Source organism: Theobroma cacao, chromosome 8 (genome assembly GCF_053813885.1).
Source record: "Theobroma cacao isolate CCN51 chromosome 8, ASM5381388v1, whole genome shotgun sequence".
NCBI classification, from domain to species: domain Eukaryota; kingdom Viridiplantae; phylum Streptophyta; class Magnoliopsida; order Malvales; family Malvaceae; genus Theobroma; species Theobroma cacao.
Window position 1 is genome coordinate 4,564,743 of NC_142646.1, and position 18,916 is coordinate 4,583,658.

At 39.3% G+C, this 18,916-nt stretch overlaps 4 protein-coding genes and 1 long non-coding RNA gene across 5 annotated transcripts; 3 read left to right on the plus strand and 2 right to left on the minus strand.

Annotated features, from left to right (window-relative positions):
- Positions 1 to 2,438: 2,438 nt before the first annotated feature.
- On the minus strand, positions 2,439 to 3,866 carry LOC108663071 (uncharacterized). The gene is made up of 2 exons (XR_001928991.2): positions 2,814 to 3,866; positions 2,439 to 2,726 (listed from the first exon to the last, which is right to left on the minus strand). It is a non-coding gene; the product is annotated as an uncharacterized LOC108663071 (long non-coding RNA).
- A 262-nt stretch (positions 3,867 to 4,128) lies between these two features.
- On the plus strand, positions 4,129 to 6,489 carry LOC18592017 (cytochrome P450 81Q32-like). The gene is made up of 2 exons (XM_018125789.2): positions 4,129 to 5,572; positions 5,664 to 6,489. Exons 1-2 carry the CDS (start codon positions 4,694 to 4,696, stop codon positions 6,282 to 6,284), a joined length of 1,500 nt encoding a protein of 499 aa, XP_017981278.1. The 5' UTR covers positions 4,129 to 4,693; the 3' UTR covers positions 6,285 to 6,489.
- Positions 6,490 to 8,941: 2,452 nt separating this feature from the next.
- On the plus strand, positions 8,942 to 11,405 carry LOC18592018 (cytochrome P450 81Q32-like). The gene is made up of 2 exons (XM_007018492.3): positions 8,942 to 10,451; positions 10,543 to 11,405. Exons 1-2 carry the CDS (start codon positions 9,573 to 9,575, stop codon positions 11,161 to 11,163), a joined length of 1,500 nt encoding a protein of 499 aa, XP_007018554.2. The 5' UTR covers positions 8,942 to 9,572; the 3' UTR covers positions 11,164 to 11,405.
- Positions 11,406 to 11,855: 450 nt separating this feature from the next.
- LOC18592019 (cytochrome P450 81Q32-like) lies at positions 11,856 to 14,266 on the plus strand. The gene is made up of 2 exons (XM_018125790.2): positions 11,856 to 13,350; positions 13,462 to 14,266. Exons 1-2 carry the CDS (start codon positions 12,472 to 12,474, stop codon positions 14,080 to 14,082), a joined length of 1,500 nt encoding a protein of 499 aa, XP_017981279.1. The 5' UTR covers positions 11,856 to 12,471; the 3' UTR covers positions 14,083 to 14,266.
- A 440-nt stretch (positions 14,267 to 14,706) lies between these two features.
- Positions 14,707 to 17,308, minus strand: LOC18592020 (uncharacterized). Its single transcript, XM_007018494.3, has 3 exons — positions 16,578 to 17,308; positions 15,635 to 15,982; positions 14,707 to 15,531 (listed from the first exon to the last, which is right to left on the minus strand). The coding sequence occupies exons 1-3, from the start codon at positions 17,004 to 17,006 to the stop codon at positions 14,947 to 14,949; spliced, it is 1,362 nt and encodes a 453-aa protein (XP_007018556.2). The 5' UTR covers positions 17,007 to 17,308; the 3' UTR covers positions 14,707 to 14,946.
- Positions 17,309 to 18,916: the final 1,608 nt, after the last annotated feature.

An 18,916-nucleotide genomic window follows, 5' to 3' on the forward strand; every position in this document is an offset into this window, starting at 1 on the left:
AAGGATTTTATAATCTAACTTTGTAACTTTAGAAGCGTTTTCCATATTTGAAACGAAGCAAATGTGTGCCTTCTTGTTTCTCGAGAAGAAATAAGCCTTCAGCCCTTCACAGGTTTACTGGGGGGTGGTTCGGGTGAATTAATTATGTCCTGACTCCTGACACATATTGTACTTTGTTTCATTTATTTAATTAGGTGGATGAGAAACGATGCAACTAGTATTTGCGAGGGTCTCAAAGGAATAAGTAAACCATCTAGTATCCATTTAAATTTCCCACTAAACAGATTAAATTTCACATAGACGCAAAAGCCATTACGGGGCAGGCTGCAATAGAACTCCGCAACTGAAAATGAATGTGTTGCTGGTTTGCTTCATTTTGTAAATTGATTCATCTGGCGCTTTATTTGGTTGTTAAATGCTTATGTTAGACAGAAAGTTGACTATGAGGATAGACTTGATGTCACTGTTCCTCACTTCCTCCATATTCATCATCAAAAGCAGCCAAATCCGGATCATGTATCTTCTTTTTGCTTCACAAACCCTGAAAGTCATTATAGGTGGTCTTGATATTATCCAAATTAGCACTTAGAAAGAAGGAAAACAGCAGAAGTAGTAAGAAAATAGTACTCCATAGGTAAAACATATAAGATGTGGAAGTAGTATTTCTGCTGGACGTCCCTGAGTTGACATCTGCCAGCGATTTTCTTTTTCTTTTCTTTTGGTGGATGATTCGTCTGGTAGCGATGTTGTCAATATGTAACTGATTATTTTGAACATTGATTACAACATTTGATCATCTTTTGCTCTCGTCTTTGTTGGGTTAGTGCTTGCCACATCAGAAAGCTGTGGTCCTCACCATTGGTGACGTTAGAGGTTCGGCCCCTGGTTGAATTCTTAATCCGGAACAATGCTGTTTCACATTGCTTTATGCTCACTTTCTCCATTGTTTTCCTTTTCTTTCCCCCAACACTATACATTTTCTTTCTTTGTTCTAAAACCTGTTTTGTCTTATGTGACCAAGGATCAGGTAACCAGGACAAGCAGACTAGTCAAATCTTCGAAAATCTCCAAATCCCACCAATAAACTCAGATTAGAACAAATTTCTAGATTTCCTGTGCATACTTGTCATGATGCTGTCTGGAACCTTAAGATTTTTTTGGTTTGAGAGTTCATCAAATCTGATGTTAACTTCTTATTCTGAAAGCTATTTGAATAGGGTCTTCCATACATGTCTATAACAAATGCCCTTTTCTACAAAAGTTTTATCTTTTCAGTATCATAGATAATTAACTTTTGATACTGGAAGAAGCTTCAATTATACCAAATTTTGTTCACCTTGCCATTTAGGCATTTCTTGTTCATATAATTCACAAAAAACAGAGTCAGGAAGCTTTGAATACACAAATGAAGGGCTCACCAAATCAGAAATCTGACACTGAAACAAAATGAGGAAAACTCTTATGGATGCCAGATATTCAAACTCAAACGACAGCTACCACCCTCTTCATTCCGCCATTTCTCTGTTATGATAATGGAAAATGCAATGTACATTCTGATGGAGAGTGCAGAGAAATGTTTGAGGGACCACAGCTTCAATATCTGACTACAACGTGCTGTCGACTCAAACCAAAAGCAAAAAGTGGTCCCTTAACATTCCTTAACCTGTGTCTCCAAAAAAAATATTAACTCCATAACCACTTCACCAGCAAAGCTCTTATATATAAGAGCAGTTAGAATATAGATTAAACCAGCAATAGTACAAATGTTGAAGGTCTCAAGATTATGCGGCTACTATATAAACACGCTGCATATGGAAGAAAATTCATGAAAAGCAGGTCTACAGGTTTCACTCTGTCTCTAGTGAGTGAGAGACTATTAATAATTCACTAATGTCTGGAGCTTGCATACATTGATACTATTTCTGGTGTGATGATTTCAAGTGAAGTTTCCGAATGCACATCTAGCTGCATTGGGATGCATAAATTTGTTTTCTTTATTGCTTCCCTGTTCAATCCGCGTGGAAAATAACTGCGTTAATTTCTAAGGTTATGATGATTAAGACTAGATTCGCAATCTAACCTCACTGAAGAAAGTGAAACTGGGAAGATTAACATTTGCTTTTCTGATCTTTCAACTTAAAAGTTCCATTGTTTCTTTTCACTTAAACACATTAATCACGCAATCATGTGGACTTGATGAAGAATCTTCAAGTAATTCTCTCCTGAATCCATGATATGAAATGAGAGGTCGTTTAGATTCTAGATTTTGGCCATTAGGCCTTAGCCTACAGGTTCTTCTGTAAATAAGAGATATAAATAACATTTCCAGGTGACAAAAGGAACAAATTCCATATGGCTAAATGAAGTGAATACTAAAGGCCAGCCTAGCCTACAGGTTCTAATTTGCTGTAACTGAGGAATATCAAAGCATTTCCAGATGAGTAAAGATTTAAGGAACAATTTCCATTAAGCTAAACTGAGAAAGTACTAAATACCATGAGCATTAGTAAATTAAAACATGCCTGATTCTCCTAATCAAAATGCTGGAAACCACCACCTCTAAAGTCTAAGCCGAGAAGCTTATTTCTCTTCAATGCAAAACAACGAAGATTGTGAATGAAAATTGATACATGACTTCCCAATTTGAATTGGAATGTAGCAATTGACCTTGTCTATGAGTGTCTCCGGATGCAACAACTCCGACTTAAAGTCATGCATGTGCCGACCTAGTTTCCAAAGAAAGAGGGCTTTAACGTGAAGCCACTGAAAGAAATTTGAACTAGCATTAATTCTGTAAAGAAGTCTCTACATACAAATTTTGCGCTACCAATTACCATCCGAGTACTTTGGCCTGTTCACAAGCAAACATTATCATCTAAGAAAGAAAACTTATACTCCTACATAAATATTTAAGCCTGTTAAAGCGCTTTCAGAATAAGCGTTACAATTTAGTACAACTTCACAAATGTGAACAGAACATTTAACACTGATTAACTGCAGACTTTACATAAAAGTGAACGGCCCCTGCACTCTAACTGAGGAACCACATCACCAGTAATTCTAATAAACAGAAAGCAAGCTAATGCTGTTCTTTTCCATACTTGCAGAATTGGTTCTAAAAGTCTTCTCTTTTTGTCTCTCTTTCTACCATGAAATGGGGTTAAATCCCCAAAGATTAAAGTAGAAGCAACTCCCCCTAAAGAGGGGACAGAGTTGCTGGGCCAAAGCTTGCACATCCTATGTAAGTTATAATTTCTACATACTAAGGCAAATGACAATCATATAAGACTTCAGTAAGCAATTACTTCTCTAGCTATTCGGTCCTTGAATGATTAAAAAGGATGATGTTATGATTGGAGTTCACCTTTTTACAGGACTGAAATGACTAATAGTTTCAGGGATTAGGACAATGCATCTTGGCTTGGAAGATATCCCCGTACATACCCCTAACCGCACCATCCCCACTTGCATCCGATGTTTCAATTAATTATAAGAAACTAGGAGGTAATTTTCAAGACAAAGATAATGGTATTCTTGCTGGTCATATTTTAAATGCATTTACAAAAAGAAAAGAAAAAAAAAAGATATCAACTACTTCTTCAACGGCAGTAGGTATCAATCTTTGTTAAGAAGAAATGATATTGGTCTTGTAATGCCCCTGCTGAAATACAAGCATTTAAATGAAAGAAAAAAAATTGCAAGACAATCTTCGACCAAAGCATTTTCACTACAGCTAGAAAATTCGTGTTTTGGAGTCATGGTGGAATCATGGAAAGGGGCAGGAAAAAGCAGCATGGAAACTTTTAGGAGGTCTCCCATTAAAACAAACCAGAACAGAGTATAGTCAAGTAAACTCTCCTTATCTAATTGGCTGATTGCAAGTGTGGGATTTTTCCACTATTGAAAATAATCATATAAATCCAACTGTCCATACCAAAGAAGTTGATGTTGTTGCTTTGTCTCTTTTCTACTCCACTCTTATCTTTTTAACATTCGCCAACATAAAAGTAGCTTCATTTGACAAATTTGAGCAAAAGTTGTCTTTTTGTAGTCTTCTCCAGAAAGGACGAGGGCCCAGTGGGCCTTTCGTAGTGGAATTGAATTTATCCCAACCACTACCACGTAACTTCTCGGACAAGCAGTACTATTTGTTGAAGTTGAGACCTTCGATGAAGACACAGCGACATGAAGGTTACTCTTCTCATGGTGCAGCAGCAATTTGTCAAAGAAAGGTTGATGACATTTCGGAGTTCTTTTCCTTTGCAATGTTGGTTCACGTTGCACATGTGTGCATGGCTCTAAGCGTGCTTAAGCAGTGTATGAAACTGCATGTGATATGCTGATATGCACAAGAAATGTATTTTGTAGTGTTATGTTTGTGTTAGTAGTAGTAGGTGATAGATTTGTTCTTGATATCTGTCTAAATTACTCGTAATGCTTGGTTAGTGTATGATACAAAACTTTTACCTGTTTTATCAGCATGTATATGTATCCAATTTTGAATGAATGAAACATATGGGAGAAGTTCAAAACTTGAACCAGTCTTCAGAACATCTTCTTTACTTCTGTTTTCTGTTTTAAACCCTTAGATGCCAGTCTTGGCTTGATTCTATGTTTAAAAGGTATTTTAACACTATTATCCTTCAGAAACATAAATCCATCAAAACTCCCAAAGTTAATTATTGACCTGACCATGTTTCTACAAATCCTCCTCTTTGTAGCCCTTTATTCAATCACCACCCATTTGCTCCACAAGTTTCAAAACCATCCACCAATCCCTTTTCCCAGTTTACCCATCATTGGCCACCTCCACCTTCTCAAGAAGCCTCTCCATCGTTCCTTAGCGAAAATCTCCAACAAACATGGCCCAATCCTTCTTCTCCATTTTGGCTCTCGCCCTGTTCTCGTCATCTCATCTCCATCCGCAGCCGAGGAATGCTTGACCAAAAACGACATCGTCTTCGCCAACCGGCCTCCACTTCTATTCGGAAAGTATCTGGGCAACAACTACACCAGCCTTTCCTGGGCTCCTTACGGTGACAACTGGCGGAACCTAAGGCGTATATCGTCTCTTCAACTTCTCTCAACTAACTGTCTCCAGTTGCTCTCTTCCACGCGCCTTGATGAGGTCCGCTCGCTTCTTCGCAAGCTTTTCGAGAGTCGAGATCGGACGGTGGAGATGAAATCCGCACTCTTCGAGATGATGCTCAACGTCATGATGCGGATGATAGCGGGGAAAGGATATTACGGTGATAATGTGGCAGAGATAGATGAAGCGAGTAGGTTTCGTGAAATGATGAGGGAAACGTTTCTTTTGGGTGGCGCATCAAATATGGGAGATTTTTTGCCTGTGTTGAAGTGGGTTGGAAAGAGCGAGAAAAGGATGATAAACTTACAGCAGAAAAGGGAAACATTTAGTCAGGAGTTGGTACAAGAGTGGAGAAGTAGAATGAGTGATGGGAAAAGTTCTTTAGTTACAGAAAAGAAAAGGACCATGATTGAAGTGCTGTTGTCTTTGCAAGAAGAAGATCCTGAAAACTACAAGGATGAGACTATTAGAAGTCTCATGATGGTAAGATGTTAACGGTACCAATAGTTTTTTAATATCGTTTTTCTTTTCTTTCATTAGACAGTGTCCTAATTTGGGTCCTTGAATGTGATAGGTTTTGCTTCTCGCAGGAACTGATACTTCAGCGGGTACATTGGAGTGGGCGATGTCTTTTCTTCTGAACCATCCGGAAGTACTGGAGAATGCACAAACTGAGATGGATGCGGTTGTTGGACAAGGTCGGCTGATGGACGAATCAGATTTGCCTAATCTTCCTTATCTTCATTGCATTATAAGGGAGACGATGCGAATCAAACCAGTCGGTCCGTTGTTAATACCACACGAGTCATCAAAAGATTGCGTGGTCGGAGGGTATCATATACCGCGTGGCACCATGTTAATGGTGAACTTGTGGGCTATACATAATGATCCTAACAATTGGGAGGAGCCTACAAAATTTAAGCCAGAGAGATTTGAAGGTTTGGAAGGGACTAAAGATGGGTTCAAGTTCATGCCATTTAGGTCAGGGCGGAGGAGCTGTCCTGGAGAAGGGTTGGCCATGCGAATGGTTGGCTTGACACTGGGGTCACTAATTCAGTGCTTTCATTGGGAGAGAATTGGTAAGGAGATGGTGGATATGACGGAAGGGCCTGGCCTCACCATGCCCAAGGCTCAACCTTTGCAGGCTAAGTGTCGGCCTCGCCAACCCATGGTTAATTTGCTTTCTCAAATTTAAACCAAATCCTCTATAAAGTTTGTGTAATTTCCTCCCTATATATTGGGGTTTATGGGATTGAACCTTTCATGAAAGCTGTCGACACATTTCCACTACTGATAACGGGTAAGAGCTGCTTGTGCCTAGCTCGTAGTCGTAGAATTTTTATGATATTTACTGTACAATATTGCTGATATATATAGACAATGGATGTGTAAGTTTTTAATCTTTGCCTTGCTCTTGCTATGCTCTAGTTAATGATGATGCTGGGCAACTAGACTGAGACCTGGATATATTCAGACTAGTTGCCAGTTGTTTGAGAATTTATGCATCTGTTTTCATTCTTAAACTGAAACCTGGAAAAAGATGAACACCTTGGTTCAATGTTTGGTGTTTCTAATCTACTAAACTGAATTCTAAAGTGGGATATCTGAGGCATCTAATTGTTAATGATTAAAAAACTTTGTATACGTGATTCAAATGAATGAGAGATGAAGCAGTGTCCATTTTGGTTAATTTGATTTCAAAACAGGGCTGCTTTCACTTTCATTTTGGAGAGCATATGATCGAATTGGCTGCATCTAAAAAGCATCACAGGTTAAATTAAATTGATTAAAATTATTTTTGAAAGAAAGATCGTGATACCCAGTATGTTTGTGTGCACAGAAACTGATGCTCTCTTCAGTTATTTATTTCATTTTCTTTAAGATGTCCCAAAATAAAATAAAAAAATAGTTTTTAAGCATGTAACATTTTTATTTTTTATATTAAAAAATATTGAATATTAATATTATAAAAAAATTTAAATTTTAATATAAAATATATCAAAATAAAAAATTTTATTTTAATCATAGAAAAATAAACAAATGATATCATCATAAGCCTCCTGCCCAATTTAGTGGATGCTAACTGAGAAACAAAAGTCTTGGTATTTCAACAACTGGAAAGCCACGGTATGAAGCTTGTTGTAGAAATTTTCACAATTTCCAACCTTCTCCTATTACCTGTTGGATTTGCAGGCTTCTTGAAAAGAAAGATACAGATTTTCTATTTCACCTCTACACAATTTTGCTGTAACCGAGTAATATCTCACCAGTAATTTTAATTAATAGAAAGCAAACTGGGTTTTGTGGTGATTCTAATTCTAATGATTCTGACTGTTTCAAAGTTGCATTTACTCTGTGGTGATTCGGTGATGGTAGGAGTCCTGTGCTACCCTGTATGACTCTTTCGCTGGTTTTTTTGGAATATACGTACTTTCCAGGGTTGTGGAGAAAAAGGTCCGTCGCTATATCTTTGTTGGGATATTGTGTGGGCTCTGTTCGGGTTGAAACCTTGTATGGCTAAATCCTGATTGAAACTCTTGAGGAATGGTCTTACAAAAAAAATAATGCAAGTTAACGCTATTCTTTCCGGTGCATGCAGAATTGGTCCCAGAAGTCTCCTCTCTTTCTCAGTCAATGCCGTGAAATGGGGATAAACCCCCAAGGATTAAAGTAGGAGCAACTCCCCGCAAAGAGGGGACATTGTTGCCGGGCCAAAGCCAGCACCTCCTATTTAAGTTGCGTTTTCTCCACATACCAATGCAAATAACAATCCTATATAAGACTTTGTAAGCAGTTACTTCTCTAGCTATGCGCTTCTTCAATGAATAGAAACGATGATGTTATTATTATAATCGGAGTTCAGCTTTTTACAGGACGGACTTAATGACTAAAAGTCTATGCACCCCCAATTGCATCCCATGTTCAACTGCAGGGTAGATATCAAACTTTGTCAAGAAGAAATAATATTGGCCTTGTAATACCCACGCTGAAATACAAGCATTTTACATGAAAAAGATTTGCAAGACAATCTTCAACCAAACCCTGTTTTAAGAACGGAAAAGTCCTGCCCCAACTTTCCGCCCTTCTTTTCTCACCAACAAAACATAGGAAACCTCGTTAAAGTCAAAACTATGATTAACTGTCCCTACTTACTCCCCATTTTTTCTCCGGTATGTGCTGGCTTTTGATCTTTTGATGCCCATCTCTTCACATTCTCTATTAAAACTTCTTTTTCTGAAAGGCAAATGATTCATTGATAAAGCGAGAATGAAAATTTTTCTGAAGTTATAGTAAGAATTTTTTATGAACCCAAACTATTCAACTAGATGGACTTGTACTTGACATAATTCATCTCTAAACAAAATCAGAAAGCTCGATGAACCAACCTAACAACATAAACAATTGAATGGTAGCTTTTAAAACCACAACAAATTTATCAGCACAGGGACAGTCATTCGAGAGAATCTAAATCACGTGGCTATGAATAATGGATAATGGGAAATATGGATGCCAAGTCATATATCTTGTCTCCAAATTCCAAGGCTATCCATCGTCCACGTTATTTAATTCAAAGATAATGTTTTAGTTTTTTTTCCGATGATTTATTTTGATTTCCCTCATTAATGTTTATTTAGTTCCTAATTGCATTAAACTGATATTTATCAAACAAAAGTTTCTTTTGAAATGTTCCTTATAAAATCCATAGCCATAATTGATTGACAGAAATATAAAGACTTGAGAAAGAAGTCGTAAAGGTGGAAAATTTGTTGGGAGTTGTTCATTATTGTAATAAACAAGATTAAACTTTTAAATAGGTTTACTAATATAGTATTCTGCTTTTTTTATTACGTGAAGTGACAATGTTTTGCTGCTGAAAAAAGAGGAGGCACACAGTTGGGGCGGGCAGGAAGTTGGGTAGGAGAGTTTCCTTCGGTGGAAAATTCCTGTGGAGTGTTGTGGAAAGGCAATCATCGAAAGAGGAAAGAAAAAGCAGCAGGGAGACTTGTAGGAGGTCTCCCATTAAAACAAACCAGAAGACGGTGTAGTCAAGTAAACTCCGGTCATCTCATTGCTTCATTTGCAAGTTTGAAAATTCAAGTATTGAAGATCTAGAAGGGGAATAATTATAGAAATCCGACTGGAAGATATTGCTTGGACCTTTCTCTACGCCACTCTTCACACTTTAACATTAGTCAAGCTTAAAGGTAGATTCACATGACAAATTTGTGCAAAAAGTAACCTTGTTCGGCTTCTCCGAAGAGGCGGAGAAATCCTATCATATTGGAAAAACCACAACAAACACGGCCCATACTGGAGAAGGTGGAGAGGTTTCCGTTAAACCCTCCAAACTACAACAGCATCACTTCTCTGAAAAATCCAAAACCCTCCGACGACAACTTACATAACTTGTCGGACAGGCACTAGTATTATTGTATTTAAGAAACACAAGTACACCTAAACACCCAAGGTTAATTGTTTCACCATGTTTCTACAAATCCTCCTCTTCGTAGCCCTTTATTCTATCACCACCCATTTGCTCCACAAGTTTCAAAACCATCCTCCTATCCCTTTTCCCAGTTTACCCATCATCGGCCACCTCCACCTTCTCAAGAAACCTCTCCACCGTTCCCTAGCGAAAATCTCCAACAAACATGGCCCAATCCTTCTTCTCCATTTTGGCTCTCGCCCTGTTCTCGTCGTCTCATCTCCATCAGCAGCGGAGGAATGCTTGACCAAAAACGACATCGTCTTCGCCAACCGGCCCCAACTTCAATTCGGGAAGCATTTGGGCAACAACTACACCACCCTTGCCTGGGCTCCCTACGGTGACAACTGGCGGAATCTGAGGCGTATATCGTCTCTTCAACTTCTCTCAACTAACTGTCTCCAGTTGCTCTACACCACGCGCCTTGATGAGGTCCGTTCGCTTCTTCGCAAGCTGTTCGAGAATCGAGATCGGATGGTGGAGATGAAATCCGCACTCTTCGACCTGATGCTCAACGTGATGATGCGGATGATAGCGGGGAAAAGATATTACGGTGACAACGTGGCAGAAGTAAAGGAAGCGACTAGATTTCGTGAAATAATGACTGAAACGTTTCTTTTGGCTGCCACATCAAATATGGGAGATTTTTTGCCTGTGTTGAAGTGGGTTGGAAAGAGCGAGAAAAGGATGATAAAGTTACAGCAGAAAAGAGAAACATTTACTCAGGAGTTGGTAGAAGAATGGAGAAATAGAATGAGTAATGGGAAAAATTCTTTAGTTACTGAAAAGAAAAAGACCATGATTGAAGTGTTGTTGTCTTTGCAAGAAGAAGATCCTGAAAACTACAAGGATGAGACCATTAGAAATCTCATGATGGTAAGATGCTAATAGTTCTAATAGTTTTTTTAATTCGTTCTTCTTTTCTTTCGATAGACAGTGTCCTAATATGGGTCCTTGAATGGGACAGGTTTTACTTCTTGCAGGAACAGATACTTCAGCGGGGACATTGGAATGGGCTATGTCTTTTCTTCTGAACCATCCGGAAGTACTGGAGAAGGCACAAACTGAGATGGATACGGTGGTTGGACAAGCTCGGCTGATGGATGAATCAGATTTGGTTAATCTTCCTTATCTTCATTGCATTATAAGGGAGACGATGCGAATCAAACCAGTCGGTCCGTTGTTAATACCACACGAGTCATCAAAAGATTGCGTGGTCGGAGGGTATCATATACCGTGTGGCACCATGTTAATGGTGAACTTGTGGGCTATACATAATGATCCTAACAATTGGGAGGAGCCTACAAAATTTAAGCCAGAGAGATTTGAAGGTTTGGAAGGGACTAAAGTCGGATTCAAGTTCATGCCATTTGGGTCAGGGCGGAGGAGCTGTCCTGGAGAAGGGTTGGCCATGCGAATGGTTGGCTTGACTTTGGGGTCACTAATTCAATGCTTTCATTGGGAGAGAATTGGTAAGGAGATGGTGGATATGACGGAAGGGCCTGGCCTCACCATGCCAAAGGCTCAACCTTTGCAGGCTAAGTGTCGGCCACGCCAACCCATGGTTAATTTGCTTTCTCAAATTTAAACCAAATCCTCTATAAAGTTGTGTAATATCCTCCCTATATATTGGGGTTTACGGGATTGAACCTTTCATGAAAGCTGTAGACACTTTTCCTCTATTGATAACAGGTAAGAGTTCCTTGCGCCTGGCTCTCAGTCGTGGATTTTTATGATATTTACTTTACAAAGAATTAAGTATGTAATAATATTGCTGATATAGTGTACTGATGAAGTATATATAGAGACAATGGGTGTGTAAGTTTATTATCTTTGCCTTGCTCTTGCAATGCTCCAGTTAATGATGATGCTGGGTAACTGGACTGAAAGCTGGATTTTTTCAGACTAGTCGCAAGTTGTTTGAGTAGTTTTGCATCTGTTTTCATTGTTAAATTGAAATCTGGAAAAAGATGAACACCTTGGTTCAATATTTGGTGTTTCTATTCTTTTAAACAGTATACTGAAGTGGGATATCTGAGGCATCTAATTGTTAATGAGTCAAAAGCTTTGTATAAGTGATTCAAACGAATGAGGCATGAAGCAGAGTCCATTTTATTTAATTTGATTTCAAAATAGAGCTGCTTCCACTTTCCTTTTGGAGGGCATAGATCCATTTAAGTAGCGTAAATTTTTTTTAAAAAAAGTTAAATATAAAAGGCATCAGAATCAAAAGTTTTATCTTTATCTCTGTAAATGTAAAAAACAGAAATGGAGGAATACTTTGTTCATAAACACGTGATATCATCATAATCCTCTCGACCAGATCAGCATATTTGTTTATTGGTTGGGTAACTTTTAGTAGATGTTAACTGAGAAACAAAGTCTTGGTATTTCAACAACTGGAAAGCCACGGTCTGAAGCATGTTGTAGGAATTTTCACAATTTCCAACCTTCCCTGTTAGTGTGATAAGAGCAATATTTGTGCTACTGCATATCGGATTTGCTTGCAGGCCACTTGAAAAGAAAGATGGAATTACCTCTGAACAGTGGCTAAGCTTGAGTTGTAAAAGGTTCAAATAAAAAAATGAAGAATGCAACAATCTGACGTGTTTCTGCTTAATTTTCTATTTCACCTTTACAGGTTGGTTTGTTTCACCCACTCTTGTTCTTATCACCTTCCAATTACCACTACACCAAAAAAAATTCATATGTAATTCCCCGTTTTCATGTTTGTTGTCTGCCAGTCATTGTCTTCATCCACTGTTTCTAGATTCCCCATTCGATGTTCTTCAGAGGAGGATAAGAGGAGGAAAAAAATAAGTTGGATAATAAAAGTAAGGTTTTGCCTATTTTATGAAACAGAGCATGCTACAGCTTTGAAGCTTGATAAATTTCCATGGCAAGCTGGTGTCTCTACCTACCTATATTCTTAGCCTTGTATGTTTTCACAAAGCACTTCCTAAACAGAATTCATAACCTTCCTCCAAGTCCTTTTCCCTGTCTACCCATCATTGGCCATCTCTACCTCCTGAAAAAACCCCTCTACAGGACTCTGTCGAAGATTGCAAATCGGAATGGCCCCATACTGTTCTTCAAATTCGGTTCACGTCCGGTCCTCGTTGTCTCATCACCGTCTGCTGCAGAAGAATGCTTCACCAAGAACGACATCATTTTCGCCAATCGCCCCCGCTTGCTCATTGCAAAACACTTGGCTTACAACTACACCGCCCTCTCTTGGGCTCCGTATGGTGATCACTGGCGAAACCTCAGACGAATAGCATCCATCGAGATTTTGTCAACTAACCGCCTCCAATTGCTATCAGGCATACGCATGGATGAGGTAAAGTCATTGATGAGAAACCTGTCAGGCCATCCAGATGAACCGGTTGAATTAAGGAGAGCATTCTTTGAGTTGACATTCAATGTGATGATGAGGATGATAGCAGGAAAAAGGTATTATGGCTGCGAGAACGTGGAAGATATGGAGGAAGCAAGAAGGTTTCGAGAGATTCAAGTGGAGGCACTGGAGTTGAGTTCAGCAACAAATATTGGAGACTTCTTACCGTGGCTTAAGTCCAGGAAGCTGGAGAGGAAGTTGATGGAGTGTGGAAAAAAGAGAGATAAATTTATGCAAGATCTGATAGAACAGCATAGAAGAAAAATGAGGAGTGATCCTGATGGAGAGAGGAAGAAGACCATGATTGAGATTTTGTTGTCACTGCAAGAATCAGAATCCGAGTATTACACAGATGAGATCATTAGAGGCCTCATGCTTGTAAGATCTCTGTTCCCTTCTTTCTTCTTTTGCTTATTGGTAAATATTAGTAATACAATATATTTCTTTACTGATTTATTAACATACTATGACCTCATAATTTTCGGATAGATTCTATTGATGGCGGGGACAGAAACTTCAATCAATACTATGGAGTGGGCGCTTTCACTTTTGCTTAACAACCCGGAAGTCCTTAAAAAGGCTCAAATTGAAATCGTCAACACTGTGGGACACGAGCATCTAATTGATGAGTCCGACCTGGCACAACTTCCTTATCTCCGCAGCATCATCAGTGAAACTTTGAGAATGTACCCACCAGTTCCATTGCTAGTACCTCATGAATCATCAGAGGAATGCATTGTAGAGGGTTTCCGAGTTCCAAGTGGCACGATGCTATTGGTCAATGCATGGGCCATACAGAACGATCCCAGCATTTGGGAGGACCCAGCAAGATTCAAGCCTGAGAGGTTTGACGGAGTAGAGGGCGCAAGAGACGGATTCAAGTGGATGCCATTTGGGTCGGGGAGGAGGGGTTGTCCAGGAGAGGGCCTGGGGCTGAGAATAGTTGGATTAACACTGGGGTCATTGATTCAGTGCTTTGAGTGGTCGAGGGTTGGTGATAACATGGTTGATATGAGGGCTGGAACAGGATTCACCATGCCCAAGGCTCAGCCCTTGCAAGCTGTATGCAGGCCACGGACAACCGTGCTTGAACTTCTTTCTCAACTTTGAACCGATTTAGCCTCCAAGGTTTGTGTTTTCATGAAATGAAGGATCGGGAAAGAGGATTCAAAGTTGTTCATTGGACAATTCAACTACTATAAACAGCCATAAGAGATTTCAGTTCTCAGGCAACTTGCAATGTTTTGTTGCCCACTATCGTGTGGTATAAATTACTTTTGAAGTACTTACTTGTTGTACTTTACACCTTGTTAATTAGAAATATGTGATGGAAAGCGAAGCTTCGGCCCTGCCATTGTTGACCACATTCCACCACGCTCGCCCTATGGCCCAAAAAATTCCACTACGTTAGCAGTGTGCACGAAAACAAGAGGTTTAGCAAGTTTTTGGACGACCTCACGCATAGAAACTACTAACTCCCTTATCCCTTTATCAAATTCCTCCTCAAGAACCAGATTTCTATCCAGCTAAAATTCAGTAACCGCGGTATTCACCCATAAGGCGTTTGCCTTTCTGCATAGTTAAATAAGCTACTGTGGCTAAATTCCTTCTTTAGAAGAGAGGTCTTGAGAGCATAAGGAGAAACGATCTTGGACAAATGTGAGAAAGAAATCTTTGGGAGCAGTGAGACAATCATCCAGGAAAAAGCAAGTCCTGATTCCACAATGGCATTCCTTTGGGGGATAAAAACTACATTGGTATTAACCTGCGAAAATATTACGATCATTGTGCTCTATTTACAAATTCAAAGAGACATTGATCCAATACAAAATTCTCATAGACAACTAGAATCCCGTCTTTACCTTCTAATTAGTTAGTCAAGTAAAACTATTACATCTAGTCAAGTTGTGTAATACTTAGCCAAAACCCCTTTTCTTTAATATCCCTCTTCAGATTGAATTGTTACCACCTGGGTCATGAGCTTTTATCTAGTGTATTAACTTTGGCTCGATATGGTGCAGTAGCCACAGTAGTTTTTACCCTTGGACCTTGAGAGAACTCACAGGCTTCACTAATTGAAGCCAATCTTATTTCAGCTGGGGGAATGAAACAGTCCATTGACAAGCCCGGGACATTGAATGCCACTTCTTCAATTGCCCATGCTTCTTCCATCCTGGTCCTCGTGTGGCTCATTGCAGTATCACCAAAGCGGAAAAGGGTCACTACAGAGCGACCTGAGTGAGCAATCATTATTCCCTCAACAGGCCTGTAATCCTCAAGGAATGAATTGATTGTAGTCTCCCAGTAGACAGCATCACCCCCATTGTTCTGAATTCTAGTCAAATGTGAGTCTTCCAAGTGCACAAGGAGTCCAGTTTTCTGGCTGAAGTAGCCAAATAAAACATGTCTTATGATCTCAGCGGGTCCTTCACTCCTGGCCTTCAATGTTGCAGGATCTGCACACAGCTTGAGGATAAAGCAGTCCTCCCCATTTATCTTCTTTTCCCCAATGCATCTTGCATTCGTAAACATGCTTGCTGTTGTTCTTGGATCAAGACCCTGCAACAAGAATACAGATTCAAATCGTTGGGTAAATGATTATGCATAATGAGGAATAATCTGAGATGAAATACAGTGAATATGTGAGAAAAGGCAACTTTACCTGAAGTGCACGGCGCAGTGGTCTAACAGGCCCTTTAGCTGCATGTGCACCAAGCCAAGGAGTGTGCCTCCACACAAGCTTGCCATTGCACCCTGCATGAACCTTGCTACCTCCAAGTGCAAGCTCCACATACCACATGTCCGGATTCATTTGCCACAAGACAAACCCACCTGACTCTGCAGCTTTAGAAGAATTCCGGTTCCTTGTAACCTTGTTAGCCGTCTCGAACTCAGAAGCTATCATTCTCACCCTTCCCATGGCATAAGCATTATGGATGGAGTTTTGAAGCTTTTGCCCACCTGACGCAGCAGTATACTGCTGTAATATGTATTGAGCAGATGAAGATTCCTGCAAAATTATAAACTGAAACATGTTAAAGAGAGCTCCTTCTAGGAAATGCCGAGCCCTAAAAAAAAAACTATACTGAACAAATTCGTCCGTTTAGCTTTATTTCTCCCAATAAAGATCACCTGAGAGATGCTAAAAAACCTGATCCAGATTGAAAACTAAGTAGAACACAGAAAAGCTTAAAACTTTAATAAGCAACCCGACTATAATCCCATTAAAAATCACACCTCTTTTCACCCCCTTCATCTATAAACTACTGAAAGTAAATAGCAAATCAAACACATCGCCAGAATCAGCCCTTATCTTCTGGGTAGATAAAGCCATCTCATTTAACTATCAAGATGCACATTTTTAACTATAGCTTGAATTCATTTAGTGTTCTCTTTCCCATCCTTGGGATGAAAGGAGAAGTCAAACCCCACAATAGAATCTTAGCAAAAGATTTTTGACAACCCAAATTCCAGTACTTTCAGTAAAAATTTATTTAACAACAGAAAATTCCACCTGATAAAAGAAAATACTAGAGCTTTTAAAGCAACCAATTAAATGCAGCATTCGAAAAAAGAAAAAGAAAGAAAGATAAACAGGGACTAACAATTGGGGTATCTTTAATGCTGAGGTGAGGCAAAGGCTCCAAAGTGCTAACGTGCACCGGCGCCAGCGGCGCACCCAAGACTCCAAGCAACAACCTCAGATCGGACCGCTTACACGTTGAAGTCGAAACAGAAGGAGCGCGTGCCAGCTGACCCTTCATCCACTGGGCCCACCTACCTTCCATCCTCGAATCTCCACCGTCCGTTCCATCCGGATCGGGCCCTTCTTTCAACGGCGACAAAGCCTCCGCCGGCCTAAAGCTCCCAGACCTAAAAATCAACGGCTCCGGCTGCGACACATGGTGGTTGTTGCTCCTTCTACGGCGCAGCAAGCTCGACATTGGTGACGCACTCCTCGCCGGACTCTTGGGTCGCGATCGACTTGGAGACAACCCCCTCACCACCGAAAAAAAGCCCTGCTTTCTCTCCATTTCTTCGACTCCGTCACTGAACTGAAACGACAGAGCTTATCGTTAAGCTTCCTTCCTTCCCCTTTGTGGTCTTAAAGCGCGCAAGAGACACTAAGGTGTAAGAGAGAAGACGAAAGAAACAGGGAGAACAATGCTTACTGAAAAAAGCAGCTTTAAGATACTGAGAAAAATAAAATAAAACAAAAGATAGAGAGAATGGCGTTAAGAAGAAGGAAATTGATTGTTTTTTTTTTTTTGTTAATGAAAGGCAAGTAATTAATTAATAAATTAATATCTCAGGCTATTCCCGCGGGACAAGCAAACTGTATCCCAGGAGGTAGGTTACATTCTGCTGTCGTTGCCTTTTAAAAAAAAAATAAATGAAATAAAATAAAAATATTTTTATTTTTATTTTTTGTCGTTTTTATTTGGGACTGACAAAATGTTATCTCGTGACGGAAAATGAAACGGCGAATCTGTTCTAGTGAAGGGATTTGCTTGGGGGCTAGCGCCGGCGTTAGCAACGGTCAAGTGTGGTCAAACAATGATTAAAATAACAGGGGTAGTGGGATAATAATAATCAATCCTGAGCGTGCTAAGCGTGCGGGGATGAGAGTGATAATGTTGCAAGAAGTTGTAATTACAACACTTTCTTCTTTTCTTTTTTCTTATTAGGTCTTGATTAAAAAAAACAAAATCCTCAGATTAAACTAACATGGGAGCCTTTTTTTTTAGTTTTGTACTAAAATTAATATAAGTGCATCAAATAATCGGATTATATTCCTATTAAGAAGAGAAAAACAAAATCTCGAAAACTTTTTATGGATCAAGGAAGTTATGCATAACTATAAGGCAGCAAATAACAACTAATTATTCTCTATTTAACATTTAAATTCCAATCCAAGAAAAAAAATAAATACCCATCAACCACTTGTTCCTATTTATTTTTGCTTTGTTCAATCCGTGATCTACGCCAATTGCCATGCAAATGACTTAGAGAAAAGGCACGTGGAGAGAAGAGAGCTTATGATAAAATGAACATTTGAACAAACAAATATGGTCCCTGGAATTTGTATTAATAGCTGATCTTAAATGTGAAAAATGTTCAAATGGAATAGGGGGGCACCTCTACTCTACCGGCATAGATTTGACAGAGCAGATACTTAGCATGACTTCCGCTATCCCAAACATTTAATTTATTTATTCTTTGGAATAGACAACACAACGAAAGTGTTGCACCCAATTACAATATCTCTTTTTTCTAAAATGCAGCCATCACATAGCCTTCCCCCCCCCCCCCCCCTCCCTCCCCCCCATTCGTCTCATATCACATCGCCAATCACGGGAGCCTAACTTTTCGCTTTTGTTTAGTACTAGTTTTTGTATGCTCTTCTTCTCTTTGTCCAAAAATGGAAATAAGAATGATATTTCCCTTGCCTTTGTATTTCTCACCCATAACAATTAAAATATTTTTTATAGTTGCAACTTGGTGGGTTTAATGAACAATTTATACCAATGATGGGGATGACCCATACCATTAATTAAAGATTATGCAGCTGTTTAAATTTGGACTCATAGCCAATGACTCCCACTGAAACTTGTTGGTTATGATTGCCTAAAGCAGCACTTAATGAGCATTATTTGATGGAGAAAATCAATTGCAATCATGCTACATTAAATTCTCAGTTTTTAAGCAGCAGGTCTCAAAAACCCTGCATTAATGACACCTTTAAAGACCTCTAAAATAACTAAAGAAAGATTATTTAGAGGTTGGAGGATAAGATAGGGACATGAACAAAAGAAAATTAATGGAGCAAGTACCTGGCAAGGAGGGATTTGTAAACGAAGAAGAATCATATGCTATATCAATCCATGTAAGTAACATGTTATATTGCTATTATATTTTGCATAATTGAGTAAGTAACCTTGAT

Bases quoted from the DNA above. Each gene is read 5' to 3' on its own strand.
- LOC18592017 (XM_018125789.2), top strand. From the start codon at position 4,694: ATGTTTCTACAAATCCTCCTCTTTGTAGCCCTTTATTCAATCACCACC. The intron at 5,573-5,663 runs GTAAGATGTTAA...TGAATGTGATAG, and splicing joins CTATTAGAAGTCTCATGATG to GTTTTGCTTCTCGCAGGAAC.
- LOC18592018 (XM_007018492.3), top strand. From the start codon at position 9,573: ATGTTTCTACAAATCCTCCTCTTCGTAGCCCTTTATTCTATCACCACC. The intron at 10,452-10,542 runs GTAAGATGCTAA...TGAATGGGACAG, and splicing joins CCATTAGAAATCTCATGATG to GTTTTACTTCTTGCAGGAAC.
- LOC18592019 (XM_018125790.2), top strand. From the start codon at position 12,472: ATGGCAAGCTGGTGTCTCTACCTACCTATATTCTTAGCCTTGTATGTT. The intron at 13,351-13,461 runs GTAAGATCTCTG...ATTTTCGGATAG, and splicing joins TCATTAGAGGCCTCATGCTT to ATTCTATTGATGGCGGGGAC.
- LOC18592020 (XM_007018494.3), bottom strand. From the start codon at position 17,006: ATGGAGAGAAAGCAGGGCTTTTTTTCGGTGGTGAGGGGGTTGTCTCCA. The intron at 15,983-16,577 runs GTTAGTCCCTGT...ATAATTTTGCAG, and splicing joins GCATTAAAGATACCCCAATT to GAATCTTCATCTGCTCAATA. The intron at 15,532-15,634 runs GTAAAGTTGCCT...TTCTTGTTGCAG, and splicing joins CACTGCGCCGTGCACTTCAG to GGTCTTGATCCAAGAACAAC.